The 27,084-nt window shown below is 43.2% G+C and overlaps 1 protein-coding gene across 4 annotated transcripts in view; it reads right to left on the bottom strand.

Moving 5' to 3' along the window:
- MAPK1 (mitogen-activated protein kinase 1) overlaps positions 1-25,068 on the bottom strand; it is a 91,654-nt gene extending 66,586 nt beyond the window's left edge. The window contains exons 1-2 of one of the 4 annotated variants that reach the window (XM_033837359.2): positions 24,749-25,068; positions 20,814-20,961 (exon numbers count right to left, since the gene is read on the bottom strand). In XM_033837359.2, the coding sequence (XP_033693250.1) occupies positions 20,814-20,833 (20 nt within the window). In that variant the 5' untranslated portion in view covers positions 20,834-20,961; positions 24,749-25,068. Of the gene's footprint in view, positions 1-20,734; positions 20,755-20,813; positions 20,962-24,748 lie in introns of those variants that run through there. The other 3 variants (XM_073790388.1, XM_019926182.3, XM_033837360.2) reach the window with 3 other exon arrangements.
- Between the last annotated feature and the right edge of the window lie 2,016 nt (positions 25,069-27,084).

The raw sequence follows: 27,084 nt of genomic DNA, 5'->3' as shown, positions 1-27,084 counted from the left end.
GCACAGGGGCTGATTACTGGGGAAAATATGGGGAGTGACTGCTAGGTGCAGGGTTTCCTTTTGGGGTGATAAAAACGTTCTGGAATTAGATATCACCGCCCCTCAAAAAAAGCATGGTCTCATTAAAAAAAAAAAAAAAATTCTTTTTTCAAATCGGTATATCAGGGGCTAACACTTAAAGAGTTCAACGAATTCCCTGGCAGTCCAGGGGTTAGGACTGGCGCTTTCACTGACTAGGGCCTGGGTTCAATCCCTATCCCGAGAGCCGCACAGCGTGGCCCAGAGTTCAACCTGAAAAATCTCTTCACTCTGGAGAGCTACCAGCAACCAAGACCAGGCACAAGAGCAAGGAGAAAAACTGGCTCTGAGTTCTGGGAGTAGGGAAGAGGGAGAGAAGAGGCATCCTGATGATATATACGTTTTATCTTGGCCAACCCACTCCACCAGAGTATGAAAACTGACAAGGATTCAAGGTAGAAGCCCTGCTAAGAAGTTAAAGAGCAGACATCTGGGCAAAACAAGAGTAAAAAGCCTTATAATACCAGGTTATAGTTAAAAATAATAAACTAGACCAATGGAACAAACAGATTCCAGAAAGACACAGGTAAATACCTCTAAGTTTAATATGAAAACTCATGTGAAATTAGACAAGGTGTCTAATACTGCTAAAATTATACTCTTAATATGGAATAAAATACATAAAGCATATAAATGCAGCATTCTTCTCTGCAATCATTTCCACACAGCTTAAAAGGCTAAATTAAAGGTTAAAGGCCTTCATGTATTTCACCAATTCTGAAGCAATAAAAGAACACAGCAAACAATTAGTTGATGAATTTGATTATACAAATATTTTTAAAGCTTTCAGAAAAAAATTTAAAGGCTTTCAGAACATTAATGCTTAGCTTCTAGTGCATAAACGGTTCCATAACTTGAATACAGTTCAAACATCAGATAAGTGAGTAAAACTTAGAAAAAAGTTTGGCCTCACAAATAACCAAAAACAAGGCACCTAAAAGGTTTATCTCATTTCTATTCAATTACCTATAAATAAAAGAATAATACCATGTTGTCACAGCAAGAGGGAACCGGGGCTGGGGTGGGGGACACAGAGCAAAGAGGGACTTTTAAAGATTAACAGGGACAGGTGCCTGGGTGGGGGGGGGGATGTGGGTGGGAAAAAAAGATTAACAGGGACAGCACAAATTCAAATGCTATTTCTGGAGAGCAATCTGCAGAAGTCCTATCTTTGACCTGGTCATTCATTTTCGGGGAATAGGTTCTAAGAAAGTTACTCAGAGGGGGTGGGGGTGGGGTCCTGTTTGTGCTAAAATGTTTACAGCTGCATCATTTAAAAATAGTGAAAAGGACTTCCCTGGTGGCACAGTGGTTAAGAATCCGCCTGCCAATGCAGGGGACATGGGTTCGAGCCCTGGTCCGGGAAGATCCCACATGCCGTGGAGCAACTAAGCCCATACGCCACAACCAGTTAGCCTGCACTCTAGAGCCCGCGAGCCACGACTAGTGAGACCGAGCACCACAACTACTGAAGCCCTCGCGCCTAGAGCCCGTGTTCCGCAACAAGAGAGGCCACCGCAATGAGAAGCCCGCGCACTGCAACGAAGAGTAGCCCCCGCTCACTGCAACTAGAGAAATCCTGCACACAGCAACGAAGACCCAATGCAGCCAAAAATAAATACATAAATAAATCTATTTTTAAAAAAACAAAAATGAAATCAAGAAAACACTTCCATTCACAATACCATCAAAACAAAATACTTAGGAATAAACCTAACAAAAGAGAGGTAAAACTTATGCTCTTAAAACTATAAAACTTTGCTGAAAGAATTAAATAGATGGAAAAACATCCCATGTTCATGGATCAGGAGACAAAATATTGTTAAGATGGCAGTATACCCAAAGTTGATCTAAAGATTCAACACTATCTCTATCACAATACCAGCCTTTTCTTTGTAGAAGTTGACAAGCTGATCCTAAAATTCATATGGAAACTCAAGGGAACCAGAATAACCAAAATAATCTTGTAAAAGAAGGACAAAGTGACAGGACTCACACTGCCCAATTTAAAAACTTATTGCAAGGCTTCCCTGGCGGCGCAATGGTTGAGAGTCCTCCTGCCGATACAGGGGACACGGGTTCGTGCCCTGGTCCGGGAGGATCCCACATGCCGCGGAGCGGCTGGGCCTGTGAGCCATGGCCGCCGAGCCTACGCGTCCGGAGCCTGTGCTCCACAACGGGAGAGGGCACAACAGTGAGAGGCCAGCGTACCACAAAAAAAAAAAAAAAAAAAACTTATTGCAAAGCAAGTAATCAAGAAAGTAATCAAGACAGTGTGGTACTGGCACAAGGATAAACAAACAGAATGGAGGAGAGTCTGGAAATAAACTCATTTGTCTATGGTAAACTGATACTCCACAAGGGTGCCAAGACCACTTAGTGGGGAAAGGACAGTCTTTTCAACAAATGACACTGGGGCTTCCCTGGTGGCGCAGTGGTTGAGAGTCCGCCTCCCGATGCAGGGGACATGGGTTCATGCCCCGGTGTGGGAGGATCCCACATGCCGTGGAGCGGCTGGGCCCATGAGCCATGGCCGCTGGGCCTGCGCGTCCGGAGCCTGTGCTCCGCAACGGGAGAGGCCACAGCGGTGAGAGGCCCGCGTACCGCGAAAAACAAACAAAAAAAACAAATGACACTGGGACAACTGGATAGCCACATGCAAAAGTATGAAGTTGGACCCTTACCCCATACCATATACAAAAAGTAACTCTAAATGGATCAAAGACCTAAATGTGAGAGCTAAAACTACAAAATTCTTTAAAGAAAACACAGGGATTGTCTTACATTTGGGCTGCTAAAAAAACCAAAAAGACACAGACTGGGTAGCTTATAAACTACAGAAATTTATTTCTCACAGTTCTGGAGGCTGTAAGTCTGAGAACAGAGTGCCAGCATGGTTGGGTGAGGGTCCTCTTCCTGGTTTGCAGAGTTCCCACTGTACCCTCACATGGTAGAAGGGACCAGGAAGCTCTGTGGGGTCTCTTTTATAAACAGCACTAATCCCACTCATAAGTGGACTGTGGACCTGTACATATCTGACCGAGGGATGAGTTCCAACCCTTAGAACCAATTCCAGTGGTCGTGGCCCCTCCCTTCTTGGCTCTGCTGAAGTAAGAACTCAGGGGTTGCCAGTGTGAGGGGGTACAGACCGTTATTTGGAGATGAGACAAGAGAGGCAGAAGTTGCAGAGAACTTGCTGCAGCAAAGGGCAAGGCAGAGCTCTCCTGTCAGAGGCAGAGCACAGGGGTCACCAAGCAGCCCTCTGAGGATCACTATATTTCAACTAAGCCCCTTAAATTTGTACTTCTGATATACCTGATAATTTACTTGAACTGTGTCATTTTATACCTCTGCTGAGCCTTGGAGATCTAGTCAGAATGTATTAAAATGTTATGTATTTTATACAAAAAAGTATTATAGTTTTAAAGCTTAGTTGTATAAATTCATACAGTAAAGAGTCAAAACCCTAAGAATTATTAGCACATTTTTAAGAACAGGTGATATTTATGTGAAATGGACACTGCAGTAAAATGGTTACAGAAGATAGCAACACTTAACATTGAGCTCCACCTTACACTATAGCGATCAGCTTACGTGGTATCCACTCAAGGTAGGGGACATTAAGTTTCCAACTATCTCATTAAAACCTCTATTCTATTTTAGAGAGTTTAAAAGCCAAATATAGCTGTGTTAGCTACAGTTCCACTAGATGAGTCTATATAGCAGATGACTTCCCTAACCTCCAAAAGCCTAATTCTCCTCCCCCTGGAATATAGGCCAGACTTAGTGACTTGCTTTACAAGTAAAATGGGGTGGAAGTGATGCTGTATGTCTTCTGAGGCTAGGTCATAAAAAGGTGCTCTCTGGGAAGAGCACAGCCAGCCACGATGTAGTGAGGATACTCAAGCAGCCTATGCAGAGGGCTCCACTGAGAGAAACTTGAGCCCTAACCCCCCATCTCCCCACCACAACCAACCAGCGCCAGTGTGTCAGCTGGGTGAGCTAGGAAGCAGATAGATACCCCAGACCCAGCTGAAATCTTGGCTGCAACCTCATGAGGCCCTGAGCCAGAACTGCCCAGCTAGGCCCACTCAATTCCTAACTCACAGAAAGTGTGAGAAAACAAATGTTTATTGATGTTTTAAGTCACGAAGTTGTAGGGCATTTATTACACAGCAATAGATTAGTACTACAACAAATGAAATGAGGAAAAACAAGATTACAGAAAACTCTGTAGGTGTCATTTGGTCTAGAAAAGGAATGAAGAGAATGTGAAGACCACCTAAAAACATCTTCCTTCCAGAACTGGAGCATCAAGAGCATGGCAAAGCCATGGGTAAAGTCCTTTCCTAGGTTGTTAAGTAGGATACTTTAAAAAGTAATTTTAAACCACAAATACACACAATATGATTCTCACAACTGTTGAGTGAAACAAACCACACACAAAAGAATACATACTTTATGATTCCATTTATATAAAATACAAAGCCAGGCAAACATGTTAGAAGTCAGGATAATGGCTATTCTGGTGGGTGAGGGGTGGGTAGTGACTAAAAGGAAGAACACAGCAGGCTTCTGGAATGCCTATCACTTCTGCTTCTTGATCTGGGTACTAATTACCCAGGTGTGTTCAGTCTGTGAAAACTCACTGGGCTGAACAATTAAAGATTTGTGTACCTGGCTAAATGTATATTTCAATGAAATATTTTTAAAGATAAAGTACTATTTATTACTGCTATTAGGAATAGTAACCCATAATTAGTGCTTTTCTTCAACTAAGGCCTCTCATAAAAAACTCGACCACCATAAAAGCAATTAGGTAGTTTCATCATATGCATTAAAACCATTTAAAAAAAATACAATTCATACTAACTCCAGGAACAAAGAAGAATGCTTTCTATGCAGACAATTCTGAGACCACTTAACAGAGAAAGTACCTCTCATCCCTGCCGCCCCCCCGGCCACTCCCCACAGGTGAAGCAGGCTGGGCTCTCCCCACCTTCTCGGCACACACTATCCTTTGGGGACTCTCACTTGGCTCCATCAAGGGATAATGGAGAACTTGAGGGCAATGCCCAGCTTCTCCCCTCAGGGAGGCCGTAAGCCTCATCTTGGAGGCCACCTGAGATAAGTACAACTAACAGACAGACGCTGGAGGCCCCATCCCAGGGCTGAGGAAAACGGAGGAGTCTCCTAAAGTCACCTGCAGGATTATGGGTATCAGAGTACTTATGAAGTCTAGTCTAATTGGAAAACTCATCTTGAAGACTTATAAAATTCCACTGAAAACCTACGAAATAAAAATAAAATGTTCTTCTACACCTGAAACTAACAAACATTGTAAATCAACTAAACTTCAATTTAAAAAATAAATAAATAGGGAATTCCCTGGTGGTCCAGTAGTTGGAACTCTGTACTTTCACTGCAGAGGGCCTGGGTTCAATCCCTGGTTGGGGAACTAAGATCCCAGAAGCTGCGCAGTGTGGCAACAAAATAAAATAAGGGACTTCCCTGGTGGTCCAATGGTTAAGAATCTGCCAGCCAATGCAGGGAACATGGGTTCAAGCCCTGGTCCAGGAAGATCCCACATGCCACGGAGCAACTAAGCCCGAGAGCCACAACTACTGAGCCCATGCGCCTAGAGCCCGTGCTCCACAACAAGAGAAGCCAGTGCAAGGAGAAGCCCGCACACTGCAACGAAGACTAGTCCCTGCTCGCTGCAACTAGAGAAAGCCCGTGTGCAGCAATGAAGACCAAGCACAGCCATAAATAAATAAATAAACAAAATTTATAAATAAATGAATGTTAACTTTCAATGCTTGGCATCATTAATTCATTAACAATGGTGATACTAGACGACCATGTGATTTAAGAAGTACTTTTATAATTGTCTAGGAACAAAGAGAAAATACATACACACGTGTATATACACACAGACTTCTAAGTTGTAAGCGCCCTACTGTATTTACTAAAGGCTCCTCTGAGGTAAGGGTTGTGTTTTATTCATATTTTTATCCCAGCAAGTGCTTAACACAATATTTGCTGAGAGTCACTCCCACTTTAGCTTCCAAATATTTAGTGCTGACAGACAGCACACCAAACACACAGAGCACAGGACCCATCAAAACAAACTCTCCACCTCACACACATTAGGATGGTAACTATCAAAAAACAGAAAAGCAGTACTGGTGAGGATGTGGAGAAACTGGAACCCCTGTGCACTGTTGGTGGGAATGTAAAATGGTACAGCTGCTTTAAAAAACAGTAATGGTAGGGCTTCCCTGGTGGCTCAGTGGTTAAGAATCCACCTGCCAATGCAGGGGACACAGGTTCGAGCCCCGGCCCGGGAAGATTCCACATGCCATGGAGCAACTAAGCCTGTGCACCACAACTACTGAAGCCTGTGCACCTAGAGCCCATGCTCCACAACAATGGAAGCCACCTCAATAAGCACGCGCACCACAACGAAGAGTAGCCCCCGCTCGCCACAACTAGAGGAAGCCCACATGCAGCAACAAAGACCCAATGCAGCCCTCCCCCAAAAAAAAACAACAGTATGGTAGGGGACACTTCCCTGGTGGTCCAGTAGGTAAGACTCCATGCTCCCAATGCAGGGGACCCAGGTTTGATCCCTGTTCGGGGAACTAGATCTTGCATGCATGCTACAATTAAGAGTTTACACACCACAACTAAGAAGTCCACATGCCACAACTAAAACCTGGTGCAGCCAAAAAATAAATAATTAAAAAAAAAAAAGTACGGTAGTTCTCCCAAAAATTAAATACAGAATTACCATTCCACTTCTGGGTATATAGCCAAAGAATTGAAAGCAGAGTGTTAGAGATATTTGTACATCTACGTTCATAGCAGCATTATTCACAACAGCCAAGAGGTGAAAGCCACTCAATTGTTCATTAATGGATGAATGGATAACAAAGAAAATCCTGCCATTTGCAACAATATGAATGAACCTTGAGGACATTAATGCTCACTTATATGAGGTACTTAGAGTAGTCAAATTCACAGAGAAAGCAGAATGGTTGTTGAAAGGGGCTGAGGAGAGGGGAGAATGAACAGCTGTTAATGGGTAGTTTCAGTTTTGCAAGATAAAAAAGTTCTACAGATCTGTTATACAGCAAAGTGAATGTACTTTACTGAACTGTACACTCAAAAATGGTTAAGATGGTAAATTCTGTCATATGCATTTTACTGCAATTAAAAAATAATTTTAAAACCCCAAAACAAGCTCCACAAGTTACCTACTTACATCAGTGTTCAGCCTGCACCCAATCATTCATTTCAATGCTTTATCTTCTAAACCCATATTGAGATGGATCAGGATTACAGTGGTTTAGTTGATGTAGTCATTTCAGCACTCAAAAGGCATGATCCCCGTTTCACCAAAGAGTGAAATGAGACTCTGAGAAGTTAAATGACATGCTGTCAATCACCCAGCTATTAGTGCCAGAGATGAGATTTTTAAATGCAGTTTCTAATTGATAAAAGAGATATGTTCCTGCTGCTCTTAAAGAGGCCTAAGGGGCACGAGGAACTTTATTTCTTCTTTCATTCAGGTATTCAAATAATATAGGGAAGTAAATGGAAATGTGAGGACAGCACAGAGCTAGCAGCCTCAGCTAGCTAGCTCAGCCTCAGTATACCATCACTGGTACTATTCCACCTGGCTGATTTGACAAATATTTTCTGAGCACCTACTATGTGCAATGTGTGTACTAGGTACTGTGGTGACAGCAGTGAACAGAGTCCTCACTCTCAAGGAGTTGGGTCAGTCCTTTGCTTCATCTCTGGTTGACTTTCAAGCACACGAGAGCTGTCCCAAACTTTCGCCATGCTTTCCAAGCCTTCGATCCTCCAGGCAATGCACTCTTGGCAGATGTCCGACCTAACCTCCTACTTGACTCAGAAGCTAAGGCCACCTGGCAAAAAAACCTGTCACATACCCTCAGTCTGCCATGGTTTCTCCAGTGATGTCTGTTCTTCTAGTGCCCTTACTTTCCTTCCCTTGAGCTAAGGGAAAAGACCTCCTCTAACCTTCCCAACTGTGATCTCACAACATGCACAACTGCACCAGACACAATGCAGGCACAATACAGGCCAGAGGCCTGCTCCTTACTGCTTCCCTGGAGCTTCCTCCCACCAACAGCCCTTCTGAACCCTGCCAGTCTTGCCAGCAGAAAGCAGTTGAGAAAATGATGACGTTCACCAGAGAACTGAAATCTGTGACACAGAATCAAAGAGACTCCCTTAAGAGCATGAAAAGGTAACTCCCGAAGTGGAGAAGGTATTTGCAATACATAAACCTAAAAAAAGACTCATGTCCAGTATCTAGAAAGAACTCCTATTATTTAATAAAAGGCCAAAATCTCAATAGAAAAGAAATGCAAACAACCTAAACACTTCACAAGATAGCCAAAAGGCTAATATAAAACAGAGCTAAAATAATCAGGAAAATGCAAACAACACCCAACCCACAACAAATACCACTTCATGCCCCCCCAGAATGGCTAAAACTAAGATAGAAAATATGATGTGTTGATCAGAATACGGAGCAGTCTGAACTCTAATACACAGATAGTGGGCATGAATACAATTTAACCATTTCAGAAAATGTCTTGGCAACATCCACTAACGTAGAATGTATGCATACCCTGTGATGCAGCCACTCTGCTCCTAGGTATACACCCAACAGAAATTTGCACACATGTTCACTAAAACACATGCACTAAAATGGTCATAGTAGCGCTAATAATAATGCCCCAAAACTGGAAACAACCCAAATGCATATTCACAGTAGGACAGATAAATAAATTATGGTATAGTCACACCATGGAATACCAATACTGCAATGAGAATGAATAATCCACAACCACACAAACATGATGCTGAATAAAAGAAGCCAGCTACCAATGAGAACAAACATATTATACGACTCCATTCATGGGAAGTACAAAACAAAATGAATCCATGCTGTTACACATCAGGATAGAGCTTCCCCCTGGAGAATGGCAACTGGAAGGAGTCCAAGCGGAGCTTCTGAGGCGCTGGGGTTCTGTTTATCTGAACACTGGTTAGTTATATGGGTGTGCTTAGTTTGTGAAAATTTATCAACCTGTAATCTTATGATATGCGCACATTTCTGTATGTATATTATACTTCAATAAAAGTAAAAAATTAAAAAAAAATTCTTAATAAGTAAAAAATAAAAAGGGGGAGAGGCAGAAAAGAACAATTATCACCCAAATTGAGGATAGTGGTCAACTCTAGAAGCGGATTTGATAAGACATTTCTAAGGTCCTGACAGTGTTCTATTTTCAAATTTGCACAATGATTATGTATATTTAACTTATTCTTTAAACAGCACATATAAAAAAGAATACAGGATTGGTTCAAAATGTTGGAGTAGAAGGCTGTGCACTCACTCTCTCTTGCGAGCACCAGAATCACAACTAGCTGCGGGACAGTCACTGACAGGAAGACATTGGAATTCACGAAAAAAGATACCCCATATCCAGAGACAAAGGAGAAGCCGCAATGAGACAGTAAGAGGTGCGCAATCACAATAAAATCAAATCCTGTAACTGCTGGGTGGGTGACTCACAAACTGGAGAACACTTATACCACAGAAGTCCACCCAGTGGAGTGAAGGTTCTGAGCCACATGTCCGGGCTTCCCAACCTGCGGGTCCGTCAATGGGAGGCGGAATTCCTAGAGAATTAGATTTTGAAGGCTAGTGGGATTTGATTGCAGGACTTCGACAGGACTGGGGGAAACAGAGACTCCACTCTTGGAGTGCACACACAAAGTAGTGTGTGCTTCGGGACCCAGGGGAAGCAGTGACACCATAGGAGACTGAACCAGACCTACCTGCTAGTGTTGGAGGGTCTCCTGCAGAGGCGGGGGATGGCTGTGGCTCACCGTGGGGACAAGGACACTGGCAGCAGAAGTTCTGGGAAGTGCTCCTTGGTGTGAGCCCTCCCAGAGTCGCCATTAGCCCCACCAAAGAGCCATTAGGCTCCAGTGCTGGGTCGCCTCAGGCCAAACAACCAACAGGGAGGGAACCCAGCCCCACCCATCAGCAGACAAGTGGATTAAAGTTTTACTGAGCTCTGCCCACCAGAGCAACACCCAGCTCTACCCACCACCAGTCCCTCCCATCAGGAAGCTTGCACAAGCCTCTTAGATAGCCTCATCCACCAGAGGGCAGACCCCAGAAGCAAGAAGAACTACAATCCTGCAGCCTGTGGAAGGAAAACCACATTCACAGAAAGACAGACAAAATGAAAAGGCAGAGGACTTTGTACCATATGAAGGAACAAGATAAAACCTCAGAAAAACAACTTAATGAAGTGGAGACAGGCAACCTTCCAGAAAAAGAATTCAGAATAATGATAGTGAAGATGATCCAGTACCTTGGAAAAAGAATGGAAGCAAAGATCAAGAAGTTGCAAGACACGTTTAACAGAGACCTAGAAGAATTAAAGAACAAACACCTAGAAAAATTAAAGAACAAACAGAGATGAACAATACAATAACTGAAGTGAAAAATACCACTAGAAGAAATCAACAGCAGAATAACTGAGGCAGAAGAACAGATAAGTGCCCTGGAAGACAGAATAACAGAATAAAGAAAAAAACGAATGAAAAGAAATGAAGACACCTTAAGAGACCTCTGGGACAACAGTAAACAGAACAACATTCGCAATATAGGGGTCCCAGAAGGAGAAGAGAGAGAAAGGACCCAAAAAAATATCTGAAGAGATTATAGTCGAAAACTTCCCTAACATGGGAAAGGAAATAGCCACCCAAGTCCAAGAAGCGCAGAGAGTCCCAGGCGGGATAAACCCAAGGTGAATCATGCTGAGACACATAGTAGTCAAACTGACAAAAATTAAAGACAAAGAAAAATCATTGAAAACAACAAGGGAAAAATGACAAATAACATACAAGGGAACTTCCATAGGTTAACAGCTGATTTCTCAGCAGAAACTCTACAAGCCAGAAGGGAGTGGCATGATAAAGTGATGAAAGGGAAGAACCTACAACCAAGATTACTCTACCCAGCAAGGATCTCATTCACATTCGATGTAGAAATCAAAAGCTTTACAGACAAGCAAAAGCTAAGAGAATTCAGCACCACCAAACCAGCTCTACAACGAAAGCTAAAGGAACTTCTCTAAGTGGGAAACACAAGAGAAGAAAAGGCCCTACAAAAACAAACCCATAACAATTAAGAAAATGGTATTAGGAACATACAAATCAATAATTAACTTAAACGTGAATGGATTAAATGTTCTAGCCAAAAGACACAGGCTTGCTGAATGGATACAAAAACAAGACCCATATATATGCTGTCTACAAGAGACCCACTTCAGACCTAGGGACACATACAGACTGAAAGTGAGGGGATGGAAAAAGATATTCCATGCAAATGGAAATCAAAAGAAAGCTGCAGTAGCAATACTCATATCAGATAAAATAGACTTTAAAATAAAGAATGTTACAAGACACAAGGAGGGACACGACATAATGATCAAGGGGTCAATCCAAGAAGATATAACAATTATAAATATATATGCACCCAACACAGAAACACCTCAATACATAAGGCAACTGCTAAGAGCTATAAAACAGAAAATTGACAGTAACACAATAATAATGCAGGACTTTAACACCTCACTTACGCCAATGGACAAATCATCCAGACAGAAAATTAATACGGAAACACAAGCTTCAAATGACACAACAGACCAGATAGATTTAATTGATATTTATAGGACATTCCATCCAAAAACAGATTACATTTTCTTCTCAAGTGCACACAGAACATTCTCCAGGATAGATCATATCTTGGATCACAAATCAGGCCTCGGTAAATTTAAGAAAACTGAAATCATAACAAGCATCTTTTCCGACCACAATGCTGGAAGGTTAGAAATCAATTACAGGGTAAAAAAGGTAAAAAACTCAAACACATGGAGGCTAAACAATACGTTACTAAATAACCAAGAGATCACTGAAGAAATCAAAGAGGAAATCAAAAAATACCTAGAGACAAATGACAATGAAAACACAACGATCCAAAACCTATGGGATGCAGAAAAAGCAGTTCTAAGAGGGAGATTTACAGCAATACAAGCCTACCTCAAGAAACAAGAAAAATCTCAAAAAAATAATCTAAGCTTACACCTAAAGGAATTAGAGAAAGGAGAACAAACAAAACCCAAAATTAGTAGAAGGAAAGAAATCATAACGATCAGAGCAGAAATAAATGGAACAGAAACGAAGAAAACAATAGCAAAGATCAATAAAACTAAAAGCTGGTTCTTTGAGAAGATAAACAAAATTAATAAACCATTAGCCAGACTCATCAGGAAAGAGAGAGAGAGGACTCAAATCAATAAAATCAGAAATGAAAAAGGAGAAGTTATAACGGATACTGCACAAATACAAAGCATCATAAGATCCTAAAGATGCCACCAGAAAACTACTAGAGCTAATCAATGAATTTGGTAAAGTTGGCGAATACAAAACTAATGCACACAAATCTCTTGCATTCCTATACACTAACAACAAAAGATCAGAAAGAGAAATTAAGGAAACAATTGCATTCACCATTGCAACAAACCAAATAAAATACCTAGGAATAAACCTACCCACGGAAATAAAAGACCTGTACTCAGAAAACTATAAAACACTGTTGAAAGAAATCAAAGATGACGAACAGATGGAGAGATATACCATGTTCTTGGATTGGAAGAATCAATACTGTGAAGATGACTATACTACTCAAAGCAATCTACAGATTCAGTGCAATCCTGATCAAATTACCAGTGGCATTTTTTACAGAACTGAAAGCCTTTAAAATTTGTATGGCAAACACAAAAGACCCCAAATAGCCAAAGCAGTCTTGAGGGGAAAAAACGGACCTGGAGGACCCTGACTTCAGACTATATTACAAAGCTACAGTAATCAAGACAGTATGGTACTGGACAAAAACAGAAATATGGATCAATGGAACAGGATAGAAAACCCAGAGATAAACCCACACACCTCTGGTCAACTAATCTATGACAAAGGAGGCAAGGATATGCAATGGAGAAAAGTAGTCTCTTCAATAAGTGGTGCAGGGAAAACTGGAGAGCTACATGTAAAAGAATGAAATTAGAACACTCCCTAACACCATACACAAAAATAAACTCAAAATGGATTAGAGACCTAAATTTAAGACCGGACACTATGAAACTCTTAGGGGAAAACATAGGAAGAACACTCTTTCACATAAATCACAGCAGCAAGATCGTTTTGGATCCACCTCCTACAGTGATGGAAATAAAACCCAAAATAAACAAATGGGACCTAATGAAACTTAAAAGCTTTTGCAAAGCAAAGGAAACTACAAACAAGACGAAAAGACAACGCTCAGAATGGGAGGTAATATTTGCAAGCAATCAATGGACAAAGGATTAATCTACAAAATATATAAACAGTTCATGGAGCTCAATATTAAAAAAACAAACAACCCAATCACAAAATAGGCAGAAGGGGGCTTCCCTGGTGGTGCAGTGGTTGAGAGTCCGCCTGCCGATGCAGGGGACACGGGTTTGTGCCCCGGTCTGGGAGGATCCCACATGCCGTGGAGCGGCTGGGCCCGTGAGCCATGGCCGCTGAGCCTGCGTGTCCGGAGCCTGTGCTCCGCAACCAGAGAGGCCACAACAGTGAGAGGCCCACGTACCGCAAAAAAAAAAAAAAAAAAAAAAAAGCAGAAGACCTAAATAGACATTTCTCCAAAGAAGACATACAGATGGCCAAGAAGCACATGAAAAGCTGCTCAACATCACTGATTAGTGAAATGCAAATCAAAACTACAATGAGGTGTTATCACCTCACACCAGTTAGAATAGGCATCATCAGAAAATCTACAAACAACAAATGCTGGAGAGGGTATGGAAAAAAGGGAACCCTCTAGCACTGCTGGTGGGAATGTAAATTGATACAGCCACTATGGAGAACAGTACGGAGGTTCCTTAAAAAACTAAAAATAGAATTACCATATGACCCAGCAATCCCACTATTGGGCATATACCCAGAGAAAACCATAATTCAAAAAAACCTTAATTCAAAAACATGCACCCCAATGTTCATTGCAGCACTATTTACAAGAGCCATGTGATAGAAACAACTTAAATGCCCATCGACAGATGAATGGATAAAGAAGATGTGGCATATATATACAATGGAATATTACTCAGCTATAAAAAGGGACGAAATTGGGTCATTTGTAGTGATGTGGATGGATCTAGAGACTGTCATACAGAGTTAAGTAAGTCAGAAAGAGAAAAACACATATCGTATATTAACGCATACATGTGGAACCTAGAAAAATGGTACAGATGAACCAGTTTGCAGGGCAGAAACAGAGACACAGATGTAGAGAGCAAACATATAGACACCAAGGGGGAAAGTGGTGAGGGGGTGGTGGTGGTTGTGGGATGAATTGGGAGACTGGAATTGACATATATACACTAATATGTATAAAATACACAACTAATAAGAACCTGCTGTATAAAATATAAATAAAATAAAATTGAAAAGAAAAATACAACATAACCAACTAGGATTTACTCTAAGAACGCAAGGAAGATTCAATATAAGGAAATCCATTAGTATGATCCTCAATGCTAAAGAGAGAAAAACCATATGATCACCTCCATTAAGGCAGAAAAGACATTTGAGAAAATTCACTTATTTATGTTAAAAAAAACCAAAATAGAAGTGATGGATATTTCTGTAAATATAATAAATAAAATATACCTCAGCCTAATGCCAGCATCTTAATAGAGGCTTTCCTGCTAAAGCCAAAAACCACATAAGGCCAAAATATTTTCCAATTTACATTTTTATAGTTAAGCACTACATTCTAGGATGCTAGATAAACATCTACCAGTTCTTGAATGCTACATTCTGCCTGCTGGGGTATCCAGAAGCATTCCTAAAGTTTCTATAAAACTTTAGCCCTCTTATGACTAATTTCTGTCTTATACTTTCTCTGTGGCAGGAAACAAATGGCTCTTTCCAACAGTTATGTCAGAGTGGACAAAGAATCAAAAATGTCTTTTCGGGCTTCCCTGGTGGCGCAGTGGTTGAGAGTCCGCCTGCCAATGCAGGGGACACGGGTTCGTGTGCTGGTCCAGGAAGATCCCACATGCCGTGGAGCGGCTAGGCCCGTGAGCCATGGCTGCTGAGCCTGCGTGTCCGGAGCTCTGCAACGGGAGAGGCCACAACAGTGAGAGGCCCGCATACCGTAAAAAAAAAAAAAAAAAAAGTCTTTTCTTTCCAGCTCTTTGGACTAAAGAAATAATTTACAACACTCTTAAGGGAATACCACTTTTACCATCACTTGAATTAAGGGATAAGAGTTGTCATGAAAGGATGCTTGAAAACAGCAAAACACACAACAAGTAGAATGGCTCAATGAACATACCTGGAAATGGTAATAGATAATGGATTACTTAGCATTCCTATCAAATGGTTTCTCACTGGTCTGAAACATAACATCAAATATTTTTATATGTCTATATAGTCCTGAGGTAAAAATTAACTCATGGGAAAGGATTATATTGATCCTTTAAAAAAAAAAAAAGTATCTGTTTCAACCATGAAACAGAAAGATGATGTAATGAGGGAAATACAAGTTTGAGGATGGGTTCAGCACTGATACACTGAAAATGGAAGGAAATCTCAAATAAGCCCCAAACTAAACATTTTTACATATCTACTGAAGCAATAAGTAACAGTACCCTGAACTTAGCTACTGACTCAAGATAAATCCTTGTGACCAAGGTACATTCTATAGGTTTTACTCTCTACTTAGCAAGCCTGACCTGTGATCAGTGGCAATTTAGGTATTAATTGGAGAAATGTAATGGTTTTGCTTATTTTCCTTAGCTATGCAGCTAAAACTATTTGTTCTATAAATAAGACTGTACTTACTTTTTCCCCAGAATTACTTTTAATCAGTTCTATTTAAGAATTTCCCTATCTCTGAAACTCTACATTTTTCACTATACATTCCCCAATGACAGTGTTCCCAATATTCCCCATGACAATGTGGCAACATTAACATTTGGTCTAAGGACTTCGCTGGTGGCGCAGTGGTTAAGAATCCGCCTGCCAATGCAGGGGACACGGGTTCGAGACCTGGTCCAGTAAGATCCCACATGCCACAGAGCAACTAAGCCCATGCGTCACAGCTACTGAGCCTGTGCCCTAGAGCCCACGAGCAACAACTACTGAGCCCACGTGCCACAACTACTGAAGCCCGCGTGCCTAGAGCCCGTGCTCCGCAACAAGAGAAGCCACCGCAATGAAAAGCCAACGCACCACAACAAAGAGTAGCCCCAGTTCACCACAACTAGAGTAAGCCCACGTGGAGCAATGAAGACCCAATGCGGCCAAAAATAAATAAATTTATTTTTAAAAAAAGAAAAACAAAGAACATTCTTTCCAGCCACTCAGTTAAAAACTCTCTCTTAGCCAAACACACGTGAATAACCTAATCACTCGAGGTAAACTATTACTCTGGAACAACAGTATTAGAAAGTTCTTTAACTTTATAGTACAGAAAATAATTTTCCTCAAGGCTTTAATTCTGGGCTTAAATGATTTATCAATAAACTGAAAAAAGTATCTTAGACATGTCTATGATAAGTACTATAAAAAAAAAAGAAGTAAAAGGAAACTATTTATTTATCTATTTAGGCCACACCATGCGGGTTGTGGGATCTTAGTTCCCTGACCAGGGATCGAACCCATGTCCCCTATAATGGAAGCGTGGAGTCCTAACCACTGGACTGCCAGGGAATTCCCAAAAGGAAACTCCTTAGAAGGAACCTAAAGCCAAGGCCTGACCAAACCTTTCTAATCCTCTCTTCAAGCCACTCCCATTCAGCCAGGCACCCATAGACCATGAGGGCTAGATGTTTCGTTTACCAATGTAGTGAAACAACTAGTGCGTGCCTGGTGTACACATACACTATTTGTTGATTTAATTAGTAACTGGGAAGCCCAAGTGGAGTTAGTTGCTCTGTCCAGAATGATCTCAGAACAGTGTTTTTACCACACGACACAGTAATTTATTTCCTTATCAGTCTGTCTCCAACAATGCACTGCAACATTCCTGAGGGAGGGCAGGAACATGGACCAGGGTAGGCACAGGAGATGCTCTGTTAAATCAAAGAATGGGAGAGGAGACTTCCCTGGTGGTGTAGTGGTTAAGAATCCACCTGCCAGGGGCTTCCCTGGTGGCGCAGTGGTTGAGAGTCCGCCTGCCGATGCAGAGGACACGGGTTTGTGCCCCGGTCCGGGAAGATCCCACATGCCGTGGAGCGGCTGGGCCCGTGAGCCATGGCCACTGAGCCTGTGCGTCCAGAGCCTGTGCTCTGCAACGGGAGAGGCCACAGCAGTGAGAGGCCTGCATACTGCAAAAAAAAAAAAAAAAAAAGAATCCACCTGCCAATGCAAGGGACACAGGTTGGATCCCTGGTCCAGGAAGATCCCACATATCGCGGAGCAACTAAGCCTTTGCGTCACAACTACTATGCCTGCGCTCTAGAGACCACGAGCCACAACTACTGAGCCTGCGCGCCACAACTACTGAAGACTGTGCTCCTAGAGCCCGTGCTCCGCAACAAGAGAAGCCACCAGAATGAGAAGCCCACACACCACAACGAAGAGTAGCTCCCGCTCACCACAACTAGAGAAAGCTTGCGTGCACGGCAACAAAGACCCAACGAAGCCATAAATTAATTAATTTAAAAAAAGGGAGAGGAAGTTGCTCAAGATCAACTAATGTTAGTCAGTTGGTCATGGCATATCCCATGCAGACCCCACCCATACATACACTCCACTTCCCAGCTCCTACTAGCTGTGGATGGGTTCAGAACCCAGAGCCTGCCCTAAGACTCAGCATCTGAGAGAAATCTTGGAGAATGTCTATCCTGTTGACTTTCCAATGTATGGGAGCCCCAAGAGAAGCAAACGGGGAGAAAAAGCATTTCAGGGTTAGGCAGGTGGAACAGGCTGGATGCATAATGGTGAGGTAGCTCTAGATGTTTGTTGGGGAATCAGTTGTTTTTTATTTAGTAGATATGTTAATGTGAGATGAGGAATAAATTATAGATGATTCCTGGGAAAACTCAACTTGGATGCTTTTCATGAGACTCTTTTTATAAATACTTGAGAATTGAGAGCATTCCCATTAAATTCATGGGAATGGCCTATCATTTAGAGCTAACCACCAGGCTGTTATTAATATAAATTTAATTTTGTTTGAGTTTTACCTGCACTCAAAACCGTTCAGAAACTCTGGATATTCTGCTGCTCATCTAAGCTGGTCTCCTCACATCTTTGAGCTCCAAAAAGCATAGAAGAGACATTTTTATTAAAAGTTAAATTAACAGTTAACAAGCAAAACTATGAATCTGAATCCAGATGCATTTCCAGGTCTCGAGCCTTTATAGATGATATATACTACTGCTGGCCCTGCCTTTCAAACAGGTGGTACAAATACCCCCAGCAGAGCTCCAGGGAGGGCAGGAGGGAGCACTACAGCAGAGAGTAATAAGCACAAGTTTACAGAGGAGACGAACCTTAGAGGAAAACTGGACTTGAACAGGGCCCAGTGTTTCTTGGGGATGGGTTGGAGGGAAATACTGCTGGCCTCTTAGCAGGATGGTCCTCCAGTGCAGGACTACACCGTGAGCTGCAGGTTGTTCAGCACATCTGCCTTGACCATACACACACCGAAGGCCAATAACACTCCCCAATCAATTTAACAACCAAAAAACAAAACCTAACCCACATACATTTCAAAATGCCACTGGAGAGGGGGTAAAAATCACACCCACTGAATACCCCTAGATAAGAAGAAAGAAGAGAAAATAAGCACAAGCAGGTAGAGAGCATAAGAGAGACAAGGAAGGGAACACAAAATGTGATGAGGAACTGGCAGAAAAAGGGCATCCTCTAATGACTTTCACCTAAAAAATCAAGTCTAAACTCAGTAAACAATGTCCTTCAGAATCTGGCCAGGCCCATCCCAACTGTCTCAACTCCAGCTTTCTTCCGAAGGCACTCAACCCATACCCCTAGCTTCCCAAAGAACTCCTGGTTTTCCTGACCTGATGTGCTGTTTTCATACTTCTGTGCCTTTGCATGTACGTCTTCCTCTACCTAGAATGCACTTCTCAAGGCAAACTTCCAGTCACATATCAACATCCAGCTCAAAAATTTGTGAAGCCATACAAAGACAGCCCCGTCACTCAGGCCTTCTTTTTTCCTCACAATACTGCACACGTCCCTTCTGTATGACACTGGTACATTCTTTGCATTACTGCCCAACTCCATCCCACTATCTGGACTAAGGGGTACTAAAAGGCTGAGACCATGTGCATCCTAGCATATAACAAGTGCTCAGTTAAAGTTTTCTGAGTGAATAACCTCGTATGAAAGGTTTTTGGTTTTTTGGCGGTACGTGGGTCTCTCACTGCTGTGGCCTCTCCCATTGCGGAGCACAGGCTCCAGACGCGCAGGCCCATCGGCCATGGCTCACGGGCCCAGCCGCTCCGTGGCATGTGGGATCCTCCCGGACCGGGGCACGAACCCGTGTCCCCTGCATCGGCAGGCGGACTCTCAACCACTGTGCCACCAGGGAAGCCCTGAAAGGTTTTTTAAAAGGCTAAAATGTAAAAAAAAAAACCAAACAAAAAAAGCTAAAACGTGACACAGGGCTTCCCTGGTGGCACAGTGGTTAAGAATCCGCCTGTCAATGCAGTGGACATGGATTCGAGCCCTAGTCCAGGAAGATCCCACATGCTGCAGAGCAACTAAGCCCATGCTCCACAACTACTAAGTATGCACTCTAGAGAGCCCGTGAGCCACAACTACTGAAGCCCACACGCCTAGGGCCCGTGCTCCGCAACAAGAGAAGCCACTGTAATGAGAAGCCCGCACACTGCAACAAAGAGTAGCCCCTGCGTGCAGCAACGAAGACCCAAGGCAGCCAAAAAATAAATTTAAAAAATTTTTTAATTAAAAAAAAAATAAAACATGACACAAGCAAAAAGCAGACAACAGATATTTTCTGTTACTGAAAACATGTATTTTCTCAACTTGGGTCTTTGGTTGAGTATCACTCAGGAACCAGATTAGGATACTCTATCACTTGCGAGCTGGGTGTCCATGGGCAAGTTAACCCTTCTGTGTCTCAAATTCCCACTTACTTAAAGTAACCACCTTGACAGTGTGAGGATTAATTAATGTATGTTAATTAATTAATGTATGTATGTTTAAAAAACAAAACGTAACAAAAGTTCTATTAGTCTGCCATAACGACAAAAAAACTTCACAGGACAGGATATTATACCATCAGGAATGTGATCACAATGAAATTTTAGTAGGAACCATCTGGTTTTTCGGGTTTTTTTAAGGTCTCACACATTTATTACTGAGCCAAAGCACTAGTGCACAAACACACAAAGAGAAAAATCATTTTCGCAATAAAACACATCCAGCTGTTCAGACAGTAGTGATGTTCTCAGAGTGACATGGTAAGATGCAGCATAAATATGTGTGCCACCTCATATGCAAGGCTCCTTATAGACCCAGCTTGGTTCTTCTCCAATGTCTTTTCTTGGAGTTGTATCTGATTTTATTACCAGTTTTCACTGGAATCCATTGGTGAATGGGATGATTCTGCTTTTGTTTCTTGGCCAAGAATCGCTTGATCCTGAAGTCTTGTGAGAAGGCATGGTGAGGAGCAAACTCAACCACACACAGGATGGCAGAGAAGAGAAGACAGCCCATCTGTTAGAAGAGTTGAAAGTTAACAAATCTAACAGCTGCTCTTCCAGCTGCACGGTGCTCTCTACAGTATTTAAACCAATCCCTAATGACCACGACCTCCCTTGGCTCCTTTGATAGTGTGAACTCTGGTTCTCTGGTCTCCGACCACATTTCCTCCGTCCTCTTCTGTAACTTGCCCTCTATTGACACCTGAAGTCAGGCATTCCTTTGGCTCAGCTCTCACATTTTTCTCATCTTGTCCACTCTCAAGGCTTCAATTAGTGTCTCTATGGAGATGACCCCACGACCTCTCAGTCACATTTTAGAAAGTGTTTCAAACTGAACTTATCCAAAATACTTATCTTAATTAGATGACCAAGCAAAGAGCTTCAATTTCTCCTCTTTCATACTATTTTTTTTTTTTCCTGATTCTTATACATCTCACCAGTCCAGAGCTTCCTCTTCCTCTGCTCATCTATTAAAAGCACTTGTTTGCCAGAGCTACCTCTTTGGTCTTTCTCTTCTGTCTCACTGGTTCTTAACCTTTCTGGGATAATGGACCCTTTGAAAATCTAATGAATGCTGTGGATTGTGTCACTAAAAAGGTAAACATACAGAACATATGCATGCAATTTCACCTAACCAATGACCTCAAGTACGAATCTGTCCTCTGGACTTCCCTAGTGGCACAGTGGTTAAGAATCCGCCTGCCAATGCAGGGGACACGGGTTTGAACCCTGGTCTGGGAAGATCCCACATGCCACAGAGCAACTAAGCCCATGCACCGCAACTACTCAAGCCAGTGTGCCTAGAGCCCGTGCTCCGCAACAAGAGAAGCCACTGCAATGAGAAGTCCGTGCCCCGCAACGAACAGTAGCCCCAGCTCGCTGCAACTACAGAAAGCCTGCACGCAGCAACGAAGACCCAACACAGCCAAAAATTAATTAATTAAAAAAAAAGAATCTGTGCTCCTCCACCCAAGACTATCACTTACACAAATTTTCATCTCCAGATTTTACTTCCCTCTTATTTTCAAGATGCCTTCTGGATATAGCTTAAATGGCCTAAAGGCATCACAAACTTAACAAGTCCAAACCAGAACTCACTATTTCTCCTCAGCAAACCTCCTCTGCCTATATGGTATTCCTTCTCTTATAACAGCACCACCATCCTCCCAGGCTCCCACGCTAGAAGCCTTGGAATTAACAGCCATGTCCATGCCATATCATCAAGCCTGGAAATCCCTCTCAAATCCAAATCCCACCTCTCTCACCTCTTACCCATTAAGACCTCACTCATCATCCTCTGCTTCATCCCACACTTGCCATGATTAGAAGTCCATCACTCTTCTGACAAGAGCCCCTGTTACTGATTCTATCTTTATAAGGGCTCTCATCTCCATCTGCTATTTTCCATGCCCACTATATTACTTCACCTCTAGAAGGTTACAACAGCCTAGGTGATTCCCCACCTGTTTTTTTTCCTGTCATTTCCACCAGTGTTGGTCTATCGTCCCACCAAATTCCAAAACTGACCATGTGCCTGCCTCTTTTCAAAAACATTCATGCATCTCCACTGCACAAATATACAAACAAATTCAGTTTTGCCTTTAGAGTCCTCTACAAGTTTGTCACCTAAATACTTTTCCAGGATTAGATTCCACAGCTCAAACTGTCACTTTCACCTATTATCTTTCTATCAAAATCACACTCACTCCTAAAGACCCAATTCAAACCCCACTTTTCATCTTTATATCCTCCACTTGATGATTAGGAAAGGACTCTGCAAGAAAAAGGCAAATTCCTAATGAATTGATTCAGGAAATTAAAAAAGAAAAACCTCTTTTCCTGAAAATCCTTAAATCCTTCTGGAAGCATTAATTTTTTAAAAATGTCACTATTCAAATATTAACATTTCAATCAAGAAATCCTCCATAAACTCAACATTGTTAACCAACATTTACTAAATGCTAATAGCATACGACGTAGATTAAATTCTTATATTAAATAAATATCATCAACCTGAAGATAAAAAGCTATAATTTGGACACAGATTCTAATTCCAATAATATTTGTACTTGGATCTTACTTAAGAAAAGAACATCATAGTAAGAGGACTTGATATTTCACCTGACAGAGACTGAGAAGGTCAAATAAGCCTACAGCAGTGACAGAAAATTATCTAAATCAGCTTCAGATTAAAAAGAAATAAAAAAAAACTTGCAACTGAAATGTCATAAAACTAGTTTTTTTTAGTACATATTTTAAAGGACTGAAGGACGTGATGGGCAATTCTGAACCTCTCATAAAGAGACATGTTTACTGGGATACTTACCAGCAGGTGCAACAGAAGTGATGCTGCGGGCAGTTCTTTCTCTCCGTTACATTCTAGGACCTTATTTCTTTTAGGCCTGACCTAATTTAATTTCTCTTTTGGCTCCTAAGCCTCTGAGTTCATGTTAATTTTCACAGTTGTGCACTGTGAAACATTTTGCTCCTAAAGAGTATGAAAATATTCAAGATTCAATTGAAGTCTTTTTTTAAAAAATAATTTTAACTAACACTTGGCAAAACATGCGCTCTATGGTATTTCTAAAATTATGATCATTCAAATTTGAATACATTTCTGAAATAGAAATGCTAAGAGGAAAACATCCTAAAATTCTAATATGATTAATAACACTATTTAAGGAAAGTGGGGTGTAATGAAAAGAACTGCAGCAACTGAAACAGGATCTCAGTCCACAATCTCAAGTATGCCTCTTTAGTTGTATGACCTTAGGAACTGGTTTCACCTCGAAATACTTTCTCATCTGAAAGACATCACCGCGTTCCCCTCCCTCCAGCTGTTTGTTCAAATGAGATAATGGACCTAGCACAGTACCTGCCACGAAGTGTTCAATAAATATTAGTTCGCTTCCTTCGTTCAACAGAAAAGACAACTCACGAGAAAATTTCGGTGTAAGGGAGTCTACACTTGCACAGGTCTTCACCAGCACAAAACACGACAGCTAGGTGGTTCTAATGAAAAACAAGACTGTCACCCCGATTCCACAAACGCTTCGGTGAGCTGGATCGAGACGAGAGAGCCTGAATGTGATTCTGCAAGAACTCCATTAGAGCTACACACATACTGACCACTAAAGCATTAACAGAGAAAGTTCACAGTAATTGTGCTAAAACGTCTGGATGCCTTTATGCTGGTAAGAGAGCCCACGCGGGGCAAGAGAAAAACAAGTCAAATTAGGCCCAACTCCAAATGACTCCTTAATAAACCAAAAGAGCAATACTGGCTTATCCTTCCTGAAACGCTAGCAGTACGGTATTAAAAACCCTTTGAAGACTTCAAGATTGAAATATTCCACAACGAACACTGGTGCCACTAACGCCTTTTAGAAAGCCTGCGTAGGAGAGCCCGCCTGGCACCACGGAAGGCACTTAACGAAAGCCGTTCGCGGAAAACGCAGGCGAGGGGAGGAAAATCATATGATTATTTCGGAGCTGTGCACACACGCCGCGACGAGCATCCGAAGGAATTCGAGGCCGCGCTGTGCGCACACTGGGGGCGGGGGCGCCTCGCTGCCGGTCCCGGGGTCCCGGCCCCAGCCTCCGCCCCTCGGGCCCAGCGAGGAGCAACGCCCAGGCCCGACGGCCCGGCCCGGCCCGAGGCCCCCAGCTCGCGGACGACGGCGCAGCCCAGGTGGAGGCCGAGGTCGGGGGCCGGGGCCGGGCCAAAGCCCGTGCGAGACCGCGGCTGCGTCCGCCAGGCCCAGGCAGGGGCGGCCGAGCTGCGGGGCGCGGACACTCACCACACCATGCCGTAGGCGCCCTCGCCGATGTAAGAGAGATTCGTGTAGCGCGGCCCCACGTCGAACACCTGCCCGCGGACCATCTCGGGGCCCGCGCCCGCCGCCGCCGCCGCCATGTTGGCTGCCGGGCCGCCGCAGCCGCCGCGCTGGGCTCGACGCTCCGCGGCCGCCGCTCGGCCCACGCCGCGCCTCCCAGGGGACCGCGCCGCCGCCGCTGCAGCCGCCGCAGCCGCCGCCGCCGCCGCCGCTGGCCGGGAGGAAAGAGGGAGGCCGCCGCTCGGGAGAGCCGAGGAGCAGCCAGCCGCTCGGACCGACTGCCTGCCTGACTGACTGACGGGCGGGCCGGCAGGCGGAGGGAGGGGCGCGCGCCGATGAGGGCGTCGGGCGGGGCCGGGAGACGTGCGCGCGGATTGGCTCCCCGCGCACGGGGGCGGGGCTGCGCGGCCGGCGGAAGCCGCGCGCTCGGGGCGGGGCACTGCGGCGGCTCTGCGGGACGCGGTCACGTGCACTCGCGGGAGGCGGACCCCTAGGCGCAGGGGACGCGGAGGCTGAGCCAGTGGGCCTGCGGGGCCTAGGAAAGGAACCTTCACCATACCTTGCCGCGCGCCCTGGCCATGCCTGTGCGAGTCCGCGGCCCACACGGACTTAGAGTCCTCTACACACGGACAGAAACTGGAAGGGTGACCGAGACCGAGAAAGACATTTGCATCCTGAGAAAGTGTGAAACCTAGAGGTGGAGGCCGAGACGAGAGGCCAGGACGGGACCCGCTGATCAGACAGAGGCTCGTTCAACAAGTTACCCTGATCCTGTGCGTCCACTCTGCCACGAGTTACATTCCAGCAGAAGGAGATGTGGATCGATGGATGGATGGGTCGCGAGGAAGGGAGGGAGGGAGAGAGACTCGAGTTGTGATAAGTGCTATGATGAAATATAAAGATCAGTAAGGGGTTCGGGAGTACGGGGCTGAGACACTGAAAAAAACATTGAGATTCAGAGACTGAGACTCAGATTGGTACAGATGGACAGCGTCTCAGACATAGGACATACTGAAATAGAAACGCAAAGATAGAAACACTGAAGTCCAAAGCATCAAGATCTAGAGAATATGAGACAAACACCCTGAGCCTCAGAAATAGTCACAGACACCAGAGGTTGAAAAATAAAAGTCGGAATCTTGAAGCAAGTGAATGCCAAGAATAGCTAACAATGAGACAGAAGATGATCTAACCACTGCTTCTGAACCGACACCCGGGCCATCTCTGGATGGGGAGTAAAGGTGGGGAACCCTGCATCCTGATTGTCCAACATTGTGATCTTGTAAGCCTGGACGTCCAGGCATCAACAACAAAGATCAACTAGACAATATCAAAGGTGAATAAGGAAAAAAAAAAAATTTAACCCTCTGGGGAGAGAAATATGTGGCATATGAGAAAAATAAAGTGCTAGAGCCAAAAATTACTCCTTTGCAATATATTTAGTCCATGAAGCAGAGCCCAGTTCCAGAAAACACCTAATTCTTACTCTCAACTAAAAGAGGACATTGCATCTTTTAAAGAACAGGCCAAGATAAATGGAGAGTTCCATGAAATTAAAACCATGATAGCCAAAGTAAAAGCAATGGTTGGAGCACTAAAAAGCAGACTTAACAATGTAGAAGAGCAAATCAGCAGTATAGAAGAAAAAGTCAGTGATGAAATTCTTTAAGAGAGAAAAAAATGTACAGGAGAATACCACGGAGAGTCAAACTATAGGCACCCCCCAAAGAAGACAGAGCAAATCAATTAGAGACAATAACTTAAATTATAGTAAAAGAAAACTTGCCTTAGGTCTAAAAAGATCTGAGGTAGAAGTGGAAAATTGAGTGAGTTCTCTGAATCCAGAAAAATTAATAAGCAGAAACCAACTTCAAGACATAACCTGGAAAAGTTCTTAAATTTCAGGGATAAAGAACACAGTATCCAATCAGAAAAAAAAAAAAAGAAAGATTATTTATTTAAGAAGCTAAAAGGTGGTTTTCTTCAGAGTCCTCCTCTGAATAATTAAATGCCAAAGGAAAATGGAACAAGATTGGCAGCACTCTGAGAGGGTAGGTTGTTGCCGTTCTTACATGGTTTAATTCCCACTGATGCCTCACTTCCTCCCAGGTCTTTAACTGTCAGAATATGTGGTCAGCTTGTCCACCCGGACATCTTGTGACATCCTACAGGGGCTTCAACTTTACATTTCCAAACTGCCAATGGTTAACTGCAGGAGTTCTGCCCTCAGACTACCAGAAAGAGTTTGAATCTTGGCTCTTCCACTTACTACCTGTATGACCTTGGCCTCAGTTTCCTCA

This window comes from Tursiops truncatus, chromosome 13, assembly GCF_011762595.2.
Source record: "Tursiops truncatus isolate mTurTru1 chromosome 13, mTurTru1.mat.Y, whole genome shotgun sequence".
NCBI lineage: Eukaryota > Metazoa > Chordata > Mammalia > Artiodactyla > Delphinidae > Tursiops > Tursiops truncatus.
This window is presented reverse-complemented; position numbering and strand designations above follow the sequence as displayed.